The sequence below is a fragment of the Hevea brasiliensis genome, chromosome 8 (genome assembly GCF_030052815.1).
Source record: "Hevea brasiliensis isolate MT/VB/25A 57/8 chromosome 8, ASM3005281v1, whole genome shotgun sequence".
In the NCBI taxonomy this organism is placed as follows: domain Eukaryota; kingdom Viridiplantae; phylum Streptophyta; class Magnoliopsida; order Malpighiales; family Euphorbiaceae; genus Hevea; species Hevea brasiliensis.
The window spans coordinates 16,155,379-16,173,236 of NC_079500.1; the positions used below are offsets into that span (position 1 = coordinate 16,155,379).

The 17,858-nt window shown below is 30.3% G+C and overlaps 1 protein-coding gene across 1 annotated transcript; it reads left to right on the forward strand.

The window, feature by feature from the left end:
• Positions 1 to 9,636: 9,636 nt before the first annotated feature.
• Positions 9,637 to 14,402, forward strand: LOC131182075 (nucleobase-ascorbate transporter 4-like). Its single transcript, XM_058150711.1, has 7 exons — positions 9,637 to 10,158; positions 10,755 to 10,858; positions 10,943 to 11,125; positions 13,085 to 13,185; positions 13,290 to 13,365; positions 13,660 to 13,719; positions 14,385 to 14,402. The coding sequence occupies exons 1-7, from the start codon at positions 9,714 to 9,716 to the stop codon at positions 14,400 to 14,402; spliced, it is 987 nt and encodes a 328-aa protein (XP_058006694.1). The 5' UTR covers positions 9,637 to 9,713.
• Positions 14,403 to 17,858: the final 3,456 nt, after the last annotated feature.

A 17,858-nucleotide genomic window follows, 5' to 3' on the forward strand; every position in this document is an offset into this window, starting at 1 on the left:
TAAAAATAAAAATATTTTAATAGTTTTGCTCAAAGAAAAGGTTTAAGCAACTTCTGGGCAGAAAAAACTTCGATAGCTAAAATATAGACTTTTAGCAGTTGAAATCTTTTTTTATAGTTCAAATTCATTTTTTTGGGTAGAATGAACTTCGACAGCTGAAAATACCTTAACAATAAGGGCATAAATAACCAATAGATTGTTTTCTGATACAAAAGTAACTTGAACTCTCACTTCTCTTTCTCTCTCAACTTGGTAGACATGCAAAAGACTTTTCAAGGAGATTTTATAGCTAAAGCTTGATTTCTTCTTTAGGAAAGCTTGGTGAACATGGATTGAAGTTAAAATCGTCAATTCACTTCTTTCTCCATTTCAAGGGATGAGATAATTTTTCTTTCTTTTGGGTTTTAAGAAGAATTCACCTAGTGTATGAGATTGTTTTGATTTTGAATTTCATGTGATTTTTACATGGTTTTAAGTCTTCGATTTTGGAAAAAGAGTTGCATGTTGAGTTTTTGAATGAAATTATGTTTGCTTTGATGTATTTTGGATGTGGAATGAAGTATTATTTTTGTTTATGTTAAGTCCAAGTGTTTTTGGACCTAGAATGGTTAATTCCTTAGTTAAGCCTAAGAATTTTGTGTTTTTATGTTGATGGAAGTTTGTTTTAACCTTGAATTCAAACTCCAAATGGTTGCATGTGAGATTTGAGCAAGAATTCAAGTTGTTCTAGGCCTTAGGAAGGTGTTTATATGTTTGGATTGTGCTTTGGAGTTTTGGGGTATGTTTTGGATGTTTTGGAAGAGGATTTTGCTAGTTTTCAGCTTGGGAGTGCTAGAAATTCCTAGGTTTTGCTGCCGAAAGCCATTATTTCAGCAGCCAAAGCATGTAATTTCTCAGGAAAATCATGAGAAATTCTAAGTTTGGTAGCTGAAGTCTAAGCCTTTGGTAGCAGTAATGGTTACTACCCAAAAAGCGCACTCGATGATCAAAGGTTTAGCAGTCGAAGTCCAAGACCCTAGCAGCCGAACTTGGTTTTGTCAACTTTATTTCTCATTCGATTCCAAGGTTCCAAAATATGATTTTATGGTTCATAAGGGCCTAGAATAAGATGTTTGCTATGTGTATGGAGTCTTAGAGCTTTGAATAACTCATTAGGTTTTGATGGTTATAGGATCGGACTTGAGGGATTCAGGAAACTAAGGATCCGAGGTTATCTATCGTTCGTATTAGGTGGTTGATAGGCTATAAGAGGTGACTAATTCTAACCTTAATAAATGTAAATACTTTAAATTTAAATTATGATCATCCTCAAGCATCATTTCATTTTTATTTAGGGTGTGTATATCTAGAACATGAATATGCTGCATAATTGCATAATTGTTATTGGTGCATGATGGATTATGAATGACCCATTGACTCCTCCCATGTTTATGACTATGTTATGTTATATATGTTATGGATCCATAAAATCCAAGAGGAGATCTTTCGATGCCTCTTGGTGCATGACACATGTAATGTTATAAATGAAAGTCCTGAGGAGTCTCTATATGAGCCAAGTACATTGGATATTTGTTAAGCAGAAGTCCTAAAGAACCTTTGTATAAGCCGAGCACATTGAATTTGGGAAGTCACTAGTGACAAGTCTATCTTATATGAAATGTTTATGATGTGAAACCCATATAGATGATGCATTGCATATGTATGAAATGAATATTGTAATTAAATATTTTTGATTAGTTTACTCATTGAGTTTGTGTAAGCTCATCCCTTTTCCCTAACCCTAGGTGTAGGAGTGTAGGAATAGAAGCATCCTTTGGAGCTTGAGCAATAGGAATAGCTATGGATTGTTTTTATGTATGTTGTATAATTAGTGGACATGTAATATATAAAAGAATAGTTATTGTACTGGTATTCAAGTTTGATAGATGTTTTATCTTAACACAAATGATGTCATTATGAATGCTTTAAATCTAAGCTGACTCCTTATTTGAGAATGAGTGCATGCTCTATTTACACTCTAGTGATTTTTATATATGTAACCAAGTGTAATGGTTTGGAGTATGTTTGAATTGTGAAATATAGGATTATGTTCATGTTCAACAAGTTTTTATGTTTGTTATGAGTTTCGGTAGCCTTAAATTGACCCGATACCTAGTGCTAGTAATGGCCCACTAGTTGGGTTGTTACACTCCTTTGCCCAAATCATCTCTGAACAAAAGTTTTCAATTATCTATATTTATATATTTATTTTTCTCTTATAAGAGCATTATGATATACTTGTAACACCCTCACCGTAGGTAGTTCGTACGTTCTACTATTCCGATGACTAATGTCTGTCCAGACAGCTAGGATGTCTGGAACTATACTTAAATGATAATGAGGAGACATAAAATAATGGAATACATGGTAAAAAAAATACAAGAAAAATTAAGAGAAAATAAAAGAAAGGAAATGCAACTAGGTTAAACGAGCTGGAACCGTAGCGATGGGTGATCAGATGGAAAGTCATCACAGATTGGCTGACCCCTGCACTGAGAAACCCCGAGAAATAATTTTTGGAACATAATTAAAGGTCTACTGAGATACAAATGACATTAAAAATATCAAAAAAAAATTTAATGAATCGGTACAGACGACAACAGAAATTAAAGGAACCGATGAATTAGGGATTTAATCGGTATTACCGAAAAAGTGGGACTATAACCTAAAGAGGGGCATTTTGGTCATTTGATACCTAGAGTTGACTTTTGCCCTAAATGTCCATTAAAAATGAGTAGTATTAAATTTTGAAAATCACATGAAAAATGAAATTATATATGAAATGTAATTAAGGAAAAATGAGGGGGGGGGGAATATTTGAAATATCAAAACTTAAAATATAATAATAATTAAACAAATATTAGTGGAGGTATAAAAAGCCATTAGATGACAAATAGCACCACTTCAACTTCATCTTGCTTTAAGCCTAGGATGAGTTGATATGCTAAGAAAATTGATGAAAATTGATAAGTATTTAGGAGTCTTCAATTCGGTAGGCATGGAAATTAAAGGAGTTTGGTTTATTTTTACATGTAATTGATGGGTAATGATGTTAATTAAGGTAATTAGATATTCTAGCAATTTGATTTCATGTGTATGTTGAGATTGAGAATTTGAATTATGGTTTTGAAAGAAGTATTGAAGACTTGTGCAATTGTCATTTTGGCAGCCTTAGTTTCTTTGATAATTTGAGGAATTTCCTATTTATAATGATGATTGGTGATGTTGTTTAAGGTGATCATGTGTATTAGACCTCAATGGCATGTGTATATTTGAAGTTGATAATGTAAATTAGGGTTTGAGTTAATTATTGGAAACTTATGTATCATGTCTAGTTTTAGCAGCCTTGAAAGCATGAACAATTGATAATTTCATGTATGAAAAAGGAATTGTAAGGTTGATGAATAAGTTATAGGTTGAGGGTTGAAGTTCAATGTGATAGAAATGTGATTTAATGTGAATTGTTGACTTTGACAATTTGAATTAGGATTCTGAATTAATCAATTGAGACTTGATTGATGTTGCTGGAAATTAATTGTGTTGAGATTGATTGATGATATTAGAAGTGCCATGAATGCAAATTTGAAGTTTGAGAGATGGAGAAATCAATATTGGGAGTAATTTCCTTACAGGTTGAGTACTTGTTGTTGGCAGTGTATGTTTTAAACCATAAGTGAAATTGTGTGACCCCAATTGGCATAAGGCCAATTAGAGGTAAAACTAGACCTAAAATAGTCCATTTTTTATGCAGAACTATGCCAAAATTTTGCCTAAAAAGTGACCTAAAATCTGACCTAATTCAAATTACCAAATTGTGAACTTAGAATTTTGACCAAATAAATAGTGTTCATTCATTTGGCCATATCTCACTCTAGACAGGTCCAAATGACCTAAAATTTATACCATTAGAAAGCTTAGACATAGGGCTACAATTTTTGTGAAGATCCTAGAGCCCAGAAATGCCATTAACCAAATAAAATTGCTTGCCCAAATTGGCGTACCAAAACTGTCCAGAACCAAAATAGTCCAAAATTTCTGGACATATGCAACTTGACTAGTTTTGGCAAAAAGGCCATAACTTGGTTCACAGAAATCCGAATGCCCTGAAACCAGTGTCAAAATTTCAATAAAACATAGACCTATAAGATTGGTATTTTGACCAAAACCCAGAAATCAAGAGAAATAGGTTAATTGGCTAGGTCAATTTAGTGCATAAATTCTGGAAATGTGTATAAGTAACCATTGATTCCAGCATAGTCTTTTAAGTAAATCTCCCACTAAAAATCTTCAATTGAAATGAACCATACAATTCTAGAAACTTAAGAAATAAGGCTTTAATTTTATTTTAGACACCTTCCTCAAATTATGAATGTATGAAATTTAAATTTAGGATCAAAGTTACTGACCTAAATGGAAATTAAGTTAGTATAGGACATTTGAGTTCTAGCCAATAATGTGACTATAATAATTCTACAAGACTTGAAAAATTGCAATTAAAATTTCTAAGTGACCATAAGACATAGGGCAACAAATCCTATGAAGAACACTAAGCCTAAATGTTATTACAAGCTGTCCAAATAAATTGGTTAAATTCAATACCCAAACTGCCTAGTAAGGAAATCAGAATTCAGAATTGACTTAGTTATGGTTATTTGACCATAACTTGAGTTATACAAATCCAAATGATATGATTCAAAAAGAAAAATAAAGAAATGATATAGAGGAACAACTTCCATTGAGGAAATGTAGCCAAATAATAACCAAAAATTGCTTAATTTGATACGTAAAGACAAGACGGTAAAGCTAAAGCTAAAGAAAAGTTCTTGAAATAAATTATTGACTTATCCCTAATAAGTCACTGCATGCTAAATTACATGAAACAGATATGTGGGACCCACTTTTCCCACTTTGCACTACAATGTGACATGAAATCAGTTGATACATAAAACGTAAATTACCTAAATGGTTTGTTAAACATATAAGTCATATAAAAATACACTTGAAACCTATGTTTCCATCATATATGAAATAACAATACTATGAATATGTATAGTATATGACATTACAGATGCCACTGTGCCTAATTGTATTTCTGGCTTTAACACCGCCACTGCCTTGTGCCCGATGCATAGTTGTATACGTGATATTATATGCTCGCCCACCGCCTTGTGCACGATGCACAATTGTATACAGGATATTATATGCTCGCCACTGCCTAGTGCCTGATATGACAGTTGTATACAGGATAGAATATTCCCGTATATCCAATTTTTATAAACTGTTATAGGTTAGTTGGGCACAAATATGAGTAATGATTCTTAAATTTAATTTAGTATCGAAAAGATCACAAATATGAGTAATAGGCTGTAAAAATCAATTGATTATATTAAGTGATCCCAGTAAATTAATATGCTCTTATGGAGCAGCTAAAGTTATGAAACGACTTATAAGTAATAAGCTTTAAAAATTAAATAATTACATGAAGAGACCACTGATATGACTTTAAAGACAGAGAAAGAAATAAATGCACAGATAAGATACTGATAATTAAATTATTTCCAAAGTACAATTGAAATATATAATTGACCTAGAATTATGAAATTTCATATATTATTGTAATTTTAAATCATTTAGTTATTCTACCTTAAGATTATGCACTACTAAGCAATTTGCTTAGTGTGTTGGATTTTCCATCGCATAGGTACTAGAGACCAATAACCGCCACAGTAGTGCTCTGTCTACTTTTTGATGGCATCTGCTACAGTCCAGAGTCACCTTAGCAGTGTTTATTTTGGTAGGGTCCATATGTAATTAGGTTTTGCATTTTGGTTTATGTATAATGAAATGTATATTAATTTTGAACATTGTAATTAAATGAATTTATATTTTAGATTGTAAATAAAGCTTGTAATTTTTGTATATAAATTTTCATATGAATGAATTGAATTTTATTTTCTTGAAATGATATGATATGGTACATGGAAAAATGATACAGCTATGAAATTGTTTTTAACAGGTAACTATTGAAACCCACCAGATGCATATAAATCAGAGGAGGCTTTGCCCGAATTTCCATATAAATAAATTGTGATAAAAAAAATATTACCAAATGTTTTCTACAAAGTTTAAAAATTAACAATGGACACGACAGGATAAGATAGGGTGCTCCGACACCGAATGTGTACTTCTTGCTCGGCTTTACTGTAAACGGGTGAGGGGTGTTACAATACTTACATTTTAATGCTTTTTAATAAATTATCAAATTTTCTTAAAAAAGATTAAGAGTAATATATTAATTTTAGTCAAATATAAATTTGATTGAAAGAAAATTTTGATTTCACATTTTAATAAATACAAATATAATACATACAAATATAATACAATAGAAATATATATGTATGTGTATTACATGTTTAATTTTTTAAAAAACACTTTTAATATTTAACTCTTTATAATTTATATACACTGAACACTTTATATAGTTTAATTACTTATTAATAGCAATATAATTGAGAATTAAAATGTGTATAATAGAGAAGGACAAAGATAGATAGTGAGAAATAATAATTGTCGGTTCAAAATCTTAATATTAAGGATGTTTTTGTTAGTAGGTAAAAAAATTAAGGATTAAATATTATTTTATAAATTTTAACTTTTAAAAAAGTAATTATTAAATTTGTCTCCCAAACATCTCAAAAAACGGTATAAATATTTTTTCGTTTTGATAAGTGAAAGTTTTATTAAAAGCCAAAAAGCTGGCAGAAAGGGAGACTGAGATAAACAAAAGGTAGAATGAGATAAACAACTGCGAACCAAAACCAAAACTTGTCAGACCTAAAAAAACAAAGAGAAAGAAAGCAGGAAAGAATAGGCTGCTCCAAAAAACTCCCTAGAATAAAGGAAAACTACCAGAAGAGATCAAAACTAGAAATATTGTCGTACCTGTGAGATAACCAAAACCAAGACTACAATGGAAAGAAAACAAACTACTGATTGATGCCTCGGAAGAGATTCATATCTTCTTGAATTTGCTTAATGAAAAACTGTGCCATTACTTCGTTAAGCTTCGAAAAGATTCAACCCAATTTCTTCCCCACAGATATTGTTCCCACGCCTCTTATTTTGGGTCCAAGATATGTTTGGCAAAACTATCCAAGCGTAACGATCTTCTATGAGCAGCATTCATCCTGCTAATATCACTATCAGATGGCCGAAGAACTTTGCTTCTTTTTTTAGCAAAATTTATTTTTCTTCCCTCCTCGAGATAATTTTAGTGACATACCAAGCAAATCAGCGACAAGTTTCTTCCGTCGCCTCTGCTTGAGGAGGCGTTATTTTTTGATGTAGCCATTGTGATTAGAAGATGAAGGATGAACCTGCTTTGAGGAACTAAAAGGGACAAGGGCTAAGTGATTGTGGGCTGAATCAGAAAAAGTACGAGAGGGTGAGGGGGATGAGTTTGTTATTGGAAGTAGCTCTAAAAGGCCAGAGCATTCTGGGGCCCCAAGTCCAAAATCACACAAAACCGAGTCCAAAGAAAAACACTTGCATTATTGCATTTCATTGCAATATACTCAATTTTCGAAAATTTTAATTATTGTATATTTTTTTAACTTGTATCGTTATTTTTAAAAATATTAACTAAATATAATTTAGAGTTTGTTTGATATTGCTATTAAAATTGTTATTAAAAAAAATATTTTTCTAAATATCCTAGTCAAAAATTATTAAAAATTAAGTTAAAATTAAATTTGATTAACATCTAAAATGATTTATTTTCTCAGAAAAATAATTTTGGCAGCTAGGCATAAGCGCTCTTAGAAACCACTTTAAATTCTTAGCTAATCAATGTGGGATCCTTTTCTCAAATTAAGCTAACTTCTCTCTATCTTGGGAGTTCACTCGTCGCTACTTATTCTTACAATTGGGCTTATGCAAGTCAGGATTTGGCTTTGAGTACTGTGGTTTACAATTGGCGTCAGCCGCTTTATCTTGTTTCTTGATGCCTATCCCTTCATTATAGGTTTATTAACTAATTTTACATAATTTTTTAATTTAGAGTGATTCTAATACAAATTGTAATTACCCAAGTTTAATAATATTAATTAACTTACAAATTAGAGTCAAATCCATAGTTCAGAGCTCAGACTTAGGCCTTTCTAAACCATTTCAAATTTCTGTTGAGTGAGATTCTTCTCCAAACTAAGTTTAAGCACAGTAGCACTTCTCTCAGCTATAACTACTATCACTATTCCCATTTGGTAACTATTACTACCTATCACTGTCGCCATTTACCCATCTCTATTATTGTGGCCACCACCATTATTTATTAAAATTTTCTAATTATAATTATAATCATGCTATCACTATTAACACTTTATCATTATCGTTATGTGTCATCATTTTTATCATAAATAAAGTAAATATTGAAATAAAAATATCTACATTATATCAATTATATGTATTTTTATTTTATAATTACATAATAGATTAATTATATTATATTATATTATATTATATTTTACTAAATACAGTGAGTCACTAAAATGAATATTATTGTAATAATTATAAAAATTAAATGAAAAATATAAAAAGTAAATGAGTTATTAAAGATGAATGTCATAATGGAAAATAATTATAAAACTGCACAAATTAAGTACTGAAAATTAATGAAAAAAATAGAAAGTAAGTGAAGCAAAGATGCAATTTTTCATAACACTAAAACATTGACATATTTAATTGTATGCAACTTTGTACGACAGACAATCCCTTCACAATAAAATATATATATTTGAATAGACCAAATAAAGTGTTTAAAGTGGACTTATTTTTTAATATGTAAATAAAGTCTATTCTATTTTAGAATTTGCCAATGTTCAATATTTTTCGACTTCACTTTTCACGCAGCCAACCACCGTGTCCCCACCCCAGCAGCCTTATTAGAAGAAGAAGAAGAAAGTTTGCAGAATATTTGATAATGCACATATTTTAAAAATTAGTCTATTTGAGTAATTTTATAAATACTCTCTATATTATACTTTAAATATATCAATTTAAATATTATTTTAAATTCTATTTATATAAAGAAATTTTTTACTAATTAATATATAAAATTAATATTTAATTATTTTAAAATCAACCGTGTTGGAATTTTTTTATTGAATGAAATGAAAAAATATTATGCAAAGTTGCAAACATGCCCTTAAATGTGTGTCCACATATATAAATTTCCATATTTAATAAGTGTATATAAAAAAAATTTATTAAACTAACTTGATTTTTTTAAAACTTTCATTAATTGATTTATTAAATTTATTAAAAACCATTAATTTTATTTTTAATGACATCTTATTTTTTGAAATAATTTTTGATCATATCTTTTAGTAATAAATTAATTTTAAACTTTTAAATTTAATTTTTAGATCTGTTTTTTTATAATAATTTTTAGATCACTATATAAAATTTTGAATTTAATTTTTCTTATTAGTCCACCTAATAGAGACTGAGACGTGTGCATTCTTTACATATTTTTTTTTCCATTTTTTATTATTTATTTATTTATTTTTCTGCTTGACTCCCTCAAAATTCCGCATTTCATCTTTTGGTCTCTGCCTCATGCCTCTCCTACTTCATCTAAAAGTCGCCCGTACGATACACTGATCAAGAACACAAAAATGGAAGGCATCGATGCCTGCATCCCAAACTGCCCTTATTGCCAGTATAGTCCAACACTTTATTACTTCTCTTTCTCTTCTTCTCCTTCTCAATGCCCTAATTGCCAAAATAATTGGTTTACATCCAACTACGGCATCCCCAGCTCTTCTACTTACGCTTATGAATCGCCACCTCCACCTCCACCTCCACCTCCACCGCCTCCTCCACCTCCACCTCCACCGCCTCCTCCACCTCCTTCTCCACCTCCACAACAACAACAATCATTGAAACCTCCGCCACCACCACCAACACGACCACAGCAAGGACGGCGACCACCGCGACGACCGTCCAGAACAAGAAGCCAGATAGATGCAGGTCTTGCAGAGCAATATCGAAAAAGACAGGCTCAGGTGATGCCCCGTCTAACTGAAGTTGACATTCCCATCGGGGATAATCCAGATTGGAGTAAATTTTCTCTCTCATTCTTAATAAAAAAAATTTTCTGTGTATATTTTTTTTAATCGCCTGATTATTAATTTCTATACACAATGAATGCCAATACTAAACTTGATGTATTTATGAACAACAATTTGTATTTTAAAGGAAAAAAAACTCATTTGGTGGATTTGTTAATCACGTTATTAAATAGGGATGCATAATCTTAGGTGTTAGTTTAATTGCTAAGTGGATATGATCTCATCTTATTATCAATTGTTGATAATAATATGTAATTATCGACATCTATTAATATGGACAATAATTGTAATTAATTGGTGAAGGAAAATAAAATATACATATCAGCTTTATATAAATATAGCAATGAGTAATACTAAAAAAAATATATCAACTATTAAAAATTATTTATTTGAATGTTGACAAACATAAAATATTTATTTATTTTTATTTTAAAAAAATATTTACATTATTTTTACTAAAAGAAAAAAAGAAAAATATTTTTAAAGAAAAATTATGAAAATAATATCTTTTAATTAAGAAATCATTCACTACATGTTCACTCTCACTTACAATAATACGGATCTCAACCGTTCATTTGATTGCAGGAGATCCATCTCTTTATCTCATGGGATTGCAGTTTAGCATAGTGATCGTCTGGACTGCTATGATCATTCCCTCAACGCTTGCGGCGGTGATGGGTGGTGGCAATGTAAACAATATTATCATGCACGTAATTTTTGATGGGAAAGCATTGAATTACTGAAAATTGATAACTTTTTCTATTGCAAATCAGGTTGAGAAAGCTGAAGCAATCCAAAGTTCGCTCTTTACAGCAGCGATAAACACGTTCTCGCAGATTTTGTTGGGTTCTCAACTTCCGGTGGTGATGCAAATATCCGAAGCTTTCATCATCCCAGCAATCTCCATTGCTATATCAACTAATAATAAATTTAGTGCGAGACTCACTCCTCGTCAGGTTAGTTGCCTATTTTGTCAATGCTATCTATCTATATCACGTACATAGAGATGGCATTTTTTTAATCCAATTTAAGTATGTTTTGTTAGAAGAAAGAATACAAGTAATGAAGGAAAGGATTGTGTATTTGTCTGTTTATTTGTGTGTAACATTTACAGAGATATTACATCTATTTATACATGAGAATATGAACTAATTTAGAAATATGAGCTAATTTAGACAAGAATAATAATTGCTATAATTATGCTATAAATCTCCTATAATCATATTAATTACTGTAATTATGCTAATTGCTATAATTATGCTAATTGCTATAATTATGCTAACACCCCCCCTCAAACTCAAGGTGGTAGCGCATGTGCCAACTTGAGTTTGCTTAAGAGATCCTGAAAGCGAGTGGGATGATGCGTTTTGGTGAATATATCAGCGGTTTGGCTGATAGAGGAGACAGGAATCAAACTGAACGGGTAGAACGACGAAGAGTAGTGCTAGGAGCAGATGCAGGCGCAGTCTTGAATCAACAAGCGTGCAGATTCAACAGAGACAGGTAAACTGGACGGGTAGAACTACGAAGAGTAGTGCTAGGAGCAGATGCAGCTAGGAGCAGATGCAGGCGCAGGTACTGGATCAACAACTGGTGCAGATTCAACAGAGACAGGTAAACTGGACAGGTAGAACTACGAAGAGTAGTGCTAGGAGCAGATGCAGCTAGGAGCAGATGCAGGCGCAGGTACTGGATCAACAACTGGTGCAGATTCAACAGAGACAGGTAAACTGGACAGGTAGAACTACGAAGAGTAGTGCTAGGAGCAGATGCAGGCACAGGTACTAATATTGAGCACATCACAATCCCCTGGATCAGGATTTGGAAACGGCACTTTGGTATAATAACAGAAATAAAAGAATGAACCAGAACATGTTGTAGAGAGAGAAGAGAGACCCCAGAAACTATAAATAAAAGCTTTATGGCTCTGATACCATGTTAGAAGAAAGAATACAAGTAATGAAGGAAAGGATTGTGTATTTGTCTGTTTATTTGTGTGTAACATTTACAGAGATATTACATCTATTTATACATGAGAATATGAACTAATTTAGAAATATGAGCTAATTTAGACAAGAATAATAATTGCTATAATTATGCTATAAATCTCCTATAATCATATTAATTACTGTAATTATGCTAATTGCTATAATTATGCTAATTGCTATAATTATGCTAACATGTTTAATTGGAAATGATGCATAATTTGTTTAGATTTATACTAAATTAATAATGTTTTATCCATTTTAGTCAACTTGATCATCCCAACTTGAAAATTTGATCCAACTCGCTTGAATTTGATATGAATATTAAATTGATAAAATTTATATATGAAGTTTTTTTTAAGATAATAATAATAATAATAATAATAATAATAATAATAATAATAATAATTCATCATAACAACGGATCCCATAAATTCATTGTTAATACTTTTATCGACAAAGTGTTTAATAACATATTAAAATTTATCATTACATTTTAAAATTAACTTTAAATTAGTGAAAGATTATGATTGCCACTAATATACGTTAGATCGTTGAATTCGGTGCTAAAAATCCTTTTTTTTTTTATAGTTACCTATTTACCACATTTTAACCTATAGAATATCTGTCTAATTAAAGTCCTCACTTGACTTTAAATTTTTAGGCCGAGAGATGTATGTCCACTTTTATTTAATTTGTGGCACATAGTATTGTTTTTCCCTGCAACAGAAAGAATAGTGCACATGGGATCCCTTATCAAAAGGAAATAGACTTGAATTCAAAATTTTCCACTTTGATAATAAATATATTAAAAAAAAAATCTAACGTCAATTAGGTTATTAAGAAGCAGTGCATATGGTTTAATTAATATATATTGTTGTGCTCACATGGCGTTTGTATTTATTTTTTGTGGGTGGTCCTGTGCATTAGATGTTTAAAAGATCAATGAGACGTATACAAGGAGCAAGTATTATTGGGTCCTTCCTTCAAATCATCGTTGGTTTCTCTGGTCTAGGGGGGATTTTCGCAAGGTGGAATATTTTGTAATTTATTCAATTCATCAAATAAATTTTAGTGGAATTTGGGATTTTTTTTTTTTATTAAGAGCTTTAATTTGGATTTCTTATGATGCCAGCAAGCTTACCATTCTCTCTTCTATTCCTCTCGTGACTCTCACTGGACTTGGGCTTTATGACCGTGGATTCCCGCAGGCAAGGCCTATGCTTTATTCAATTGGTTTTTTTTATAAAATAGACATAATTTTTAGGTTCCTTCCATAGTTATTTTATTTTTAATTTAATTTATTTTTTATTATTAAATTAAAATTTATCCATTCATTCAATGATAATCATTACTAAAATAAAATTTTCTTTATAAAAATTAAAGTTATGTTTTGTTAGCTGGAATAAATATTCCATCCAATTGCATGTTAATGTTGCAGTTTGTTCCATTAATTTGAAATTATACGTGATGTGATATTTCTTCAATTGGATTGATGCTTGTAGTTGGCAAAATGTATTGAAATTGGACTCCCAGCAGTGGCTATTGTGATTTTCTCAACTCAGGTAAGTTACATGGTTTATTAATTACTTATTTTCCTAGTTCTAGGGGTGAGCATTTGGTTCGAATAGAACAAAATCGAACCGAACCAAATTAAATTATAAAAATCGAATTTTAAATTTTAAAAATCGAACCAAATCAAAATGGGTGAAAAATCGAATCGAATCGCTCTATTTCGGTTCGGTTCGATTTAAACCGATCGGTTTTGATTTTTTATTGATTTTTTAATTTAGACTTAATTTTCAAGTTATTTGGTCTAATTTTAACTTTAATTTGAACCTAATAACCATTAATTAATAAAATTAAACAATTAATATATATAAAATTAAATATAATTCATAAATTTCCCATAAAAATAAATCAATTCAAAAATTGATTCGATTTAATTTAATTCGATTTGAATATATAAATTACTATTCAGTTCGGTTCGATTTAATCAATTTTTTTTCTCTTCAAAATCAAACCGAACCGAAATAACTGAAATTTTTATAATATAAAACCGAACCGAACCGATTGAATTTTAAAACTTAACCAATTGAACTGAATTAATTCTGTTCGATTTTTCGGTTTGAACCGAATTCTGCCCAGCGCTACCAAGTTCTCGCGTAGTTGGATCTATCCTGTAATATGTAAGAATCAGATTTTTTTTTTCTTTTTACAATTTGTTTAGGCAAATTATATTATTTAGGTAAATTGTCAAAGTATTTTTTTATAAGTAAAAATTTTATTAATTATAAGACTAGAAAAAAATTTAGCATAAGTCGTTGACTAATTTGGGTCGTTAGGCCATCCCATGATATTGGACTCAGATTACGACATATTAAATGAAAAAACCTAAGAAAATAAAATAAAATATAATTGAATTCAAAACATGAATTTTCAAAATTTTTAAATTTATATGCACAATGTAATATTTTGGGTTACTTTTCATATAGAAATTCATATTATTAATGCAGTTCCTTCCCTATATTTGGAAACCAAAAAGACCTATGCTTGTTCGATCAGTTGTGATCACGATCTCGATTGCAATTGCATGGACCTTTGCAGAAATTTTGACCGTGGCTGGTGCATATAATAATGCATCTCAAGAGAAACAAAATAATTGTCTCACTGATCGTTCAGGGCTCATTCCTGCTGCACCTTGGTGAGATCAAATTTACCAACTACAACTTGATTTTCATTCTTGCTTTATCTTCTCACTTTACATGTTGAATTATACATAAAATTGTTCCCTTCATATAATAATTTTTTACTTTGTATAAATATATAGTCGGTGTTAAAAGTAAAACAAGAGAGTTTAAACCTAGCTACTTTGTTTCCCTAAAATTTGAAGCTGCAACCATGAATTTGGCTTACCAAACTTTGACTATCAACAAGATTTCAATTAGTTAAAGCAGCATGTACTAGCATAGGCAATTATTCTTTATCAATTTTTTTTACAAAGAGAAAGCAGAGGGAGAGAGTATTAAACATTGAAAAAAAAAAATTAATTTTTACTAAATTATCTTTTAATGTAATCTTAAGTAGCCAATCAAGGGATAACTTGATTAGTCTTCCTTCATCTTTAAGGTGTAAAAATCGAAGTGAACTTGAGTTCGATTCAACAATCTATTTTGAGATTATTCACGTTTATAGTGAGAAAAAAAGTTTATCTTTCATTTGTGTCTATCAATTATTATTCACAGATTATTTCTTTATTAAATAAATTAAAAATTTTATTTGTAGTATGAACCATTTTACTGAGATATTATATGTTTAAACTTGCAATAATAACTGTTATTTTTGTGACTTGAAATTTGGATATGTTTTTTATGGAAACTCGAATTGTGATCAGACCAGAAAGTTTCGCGCTGCTACTCGATTATGATAAAAAAGTGAGATTTGTGATGGTAGCGGATGGCATGGGCCTATAGAGTAATATTGTAATATTCTATCCTTTGCCGTTGAGTTGTAAGATATTTAGAAAACATACTGGGATTAGGGTTTGAGAGTTATGAGTGATTGTATCTTACTCTTTTCATCATAGTGAAACTTTTTTTCTCTTATCTTGCTCGTGGACGTAGACCTTACGGTTGAACCACGTTAAATCCTGTACTATTCTTCTTTTCTTTTTATACTGTATGATTGTACGATTTATATGTGCACCTTAGATTTGCATGCCGGTCATAATAATAACATTTTGCTACAATTAATATATGCAGGATCAAGGTACCAAATCCATTTCAATGGGGCTATCCCACTTTTGAAGTTAGAGATATCTTTTTAACGATGGCTGCTTCATTTGTTGCCACTATTGAGGTTAGATATATATTATGAGCATTTCCTTAATTTCTTTTATATACATCTTACACTATGTTTTGCCAAATCACTCATTTAGAGAGGAAAAAAAAAAGCAAAAAAATATAGCCTTTTTCTTAAAAAAAAAATTGTGTACAGTTATTGGAATTGCTCCCATAGGAGTCTATATTATTTATAAATTAATGTTAATAAAAGGTTTATTAAGAATGGATTAATAGGTAGGGGTGAGCATATTTCGGTTCAAACCGAAAAATCGAATCGAACCGAGTCAATTCGGTTCAATCAGTTCGGTTTTAAAACTTAATCATTCGGTTCGATTTTACATTATACAAATTTTGGTTATTTCGGTTTGATTCGATTTTGAAGAGAAAAAATCAGTTAAACCGAACCAAATAGTAATTTATATGTTCAAATCGAACCATATCGAATCGATTTTTGAATTGAATTATTTTTATGAAAATTTATGAATTATATTTAATTTTTTTTATATATTAATTGTTTAATTTTATTGATTAATGGTTATTAAGTTCAAATCAAAATTTAAAATTAGACCAAATAACTTGAAAATTAAGTATAAATTAAAAATCAATAAAAAATAAAACCGATCAGTTTAAATCGAATTGAACTGAAATAGAGTGGTTCGGTTCGATTTAATTTTTTACCTATTTCAATTCGATTCAATTTCTAAAATACATAATTTAATTTTTATAATTTAATTCGATTCGGTTCGAATCGAATACTCACCCCTGTTAATAGGTTTAACACTACTCATTAATGACGATGGTATTCGAATCTCACACCTCCCTCACCATTTAGTTTTCAAACTAAATATAATTAAGAAAAGGAAGAGGAAGACGAAATATGACATTGTATTTTGATTTTCTTAGGCTTCCAATTTTTGGGTTTTTGATTTTTTTTTTAAATTTACTTTAAAATATTTTAAATTATTGAAAATACAAAAATTATTTTTAATTAATTAAGAATAAAAATTAATGCTTTAATTTTTTTAATAAAAATTAGATTAGATTAAATTAAATTTAAAATTTTATGTTAATTAGGACGCAAAAATTAATTGAGCATTTTATCAAGCAAAGGAAGAAAAGAAGAAGATCACAAGCTGCGGTCGAGCTATTAGTTAACTATTTGTAATGTTATTTAAAATTAGTTAGCTAGTTTTAGAACTTAGTTAGCTAATTTTGTTAATCAGTTAGCTTAGCTATCAGCTGTGCTTTTCTTGTTAGCTCTCTTTCTTCTTCCTCTTTTCCTCTTGTGTATGAACATCAGAAGGATATTCTAATCGATGAGAAGCACATTTTCATTCTAGCACATCTTTGTAATATGGTGTCAGAGCTAGAGATCCAAATCTAGATCTATAGATAGTTATTTTCTTCCTTTCTTATTCTCAAGGCTTTACCGTTCATCAATGGCGGCAATGTCTTTTATAGCTACTGCAAGTCTATTAGAAGATGGTGCTTCACTCTGTTATCTTTATCATTCAGAAAATCGGAACTCAGTAGTAGTAATTCCTGAACTCATCTCAACCAATTTTCTATCAAGGAGGAGATCTAATCAAGGGTTTCTTGATGGTACAATTTGTAAGTCTTCACAGCATCTCCCATGGATTCGTTGCAATTATCTCTTTGCAGCATGGTTTCTAAGATCTGTTTCCCTTCGTATTGCTTCAATTTGGGGAAAATTGCGTCAAAGTTTTTTCGGGAGGTTTCGGGTCTATTATTCATCAAGTCTCAGATGTTACTACGGATTCAGTTTCAAGAAATATTGAGGACATAATCTAAGATAGCTCTAGTCTTAATCCATTTAAAGATCAAGTTCACATGTTGATGCT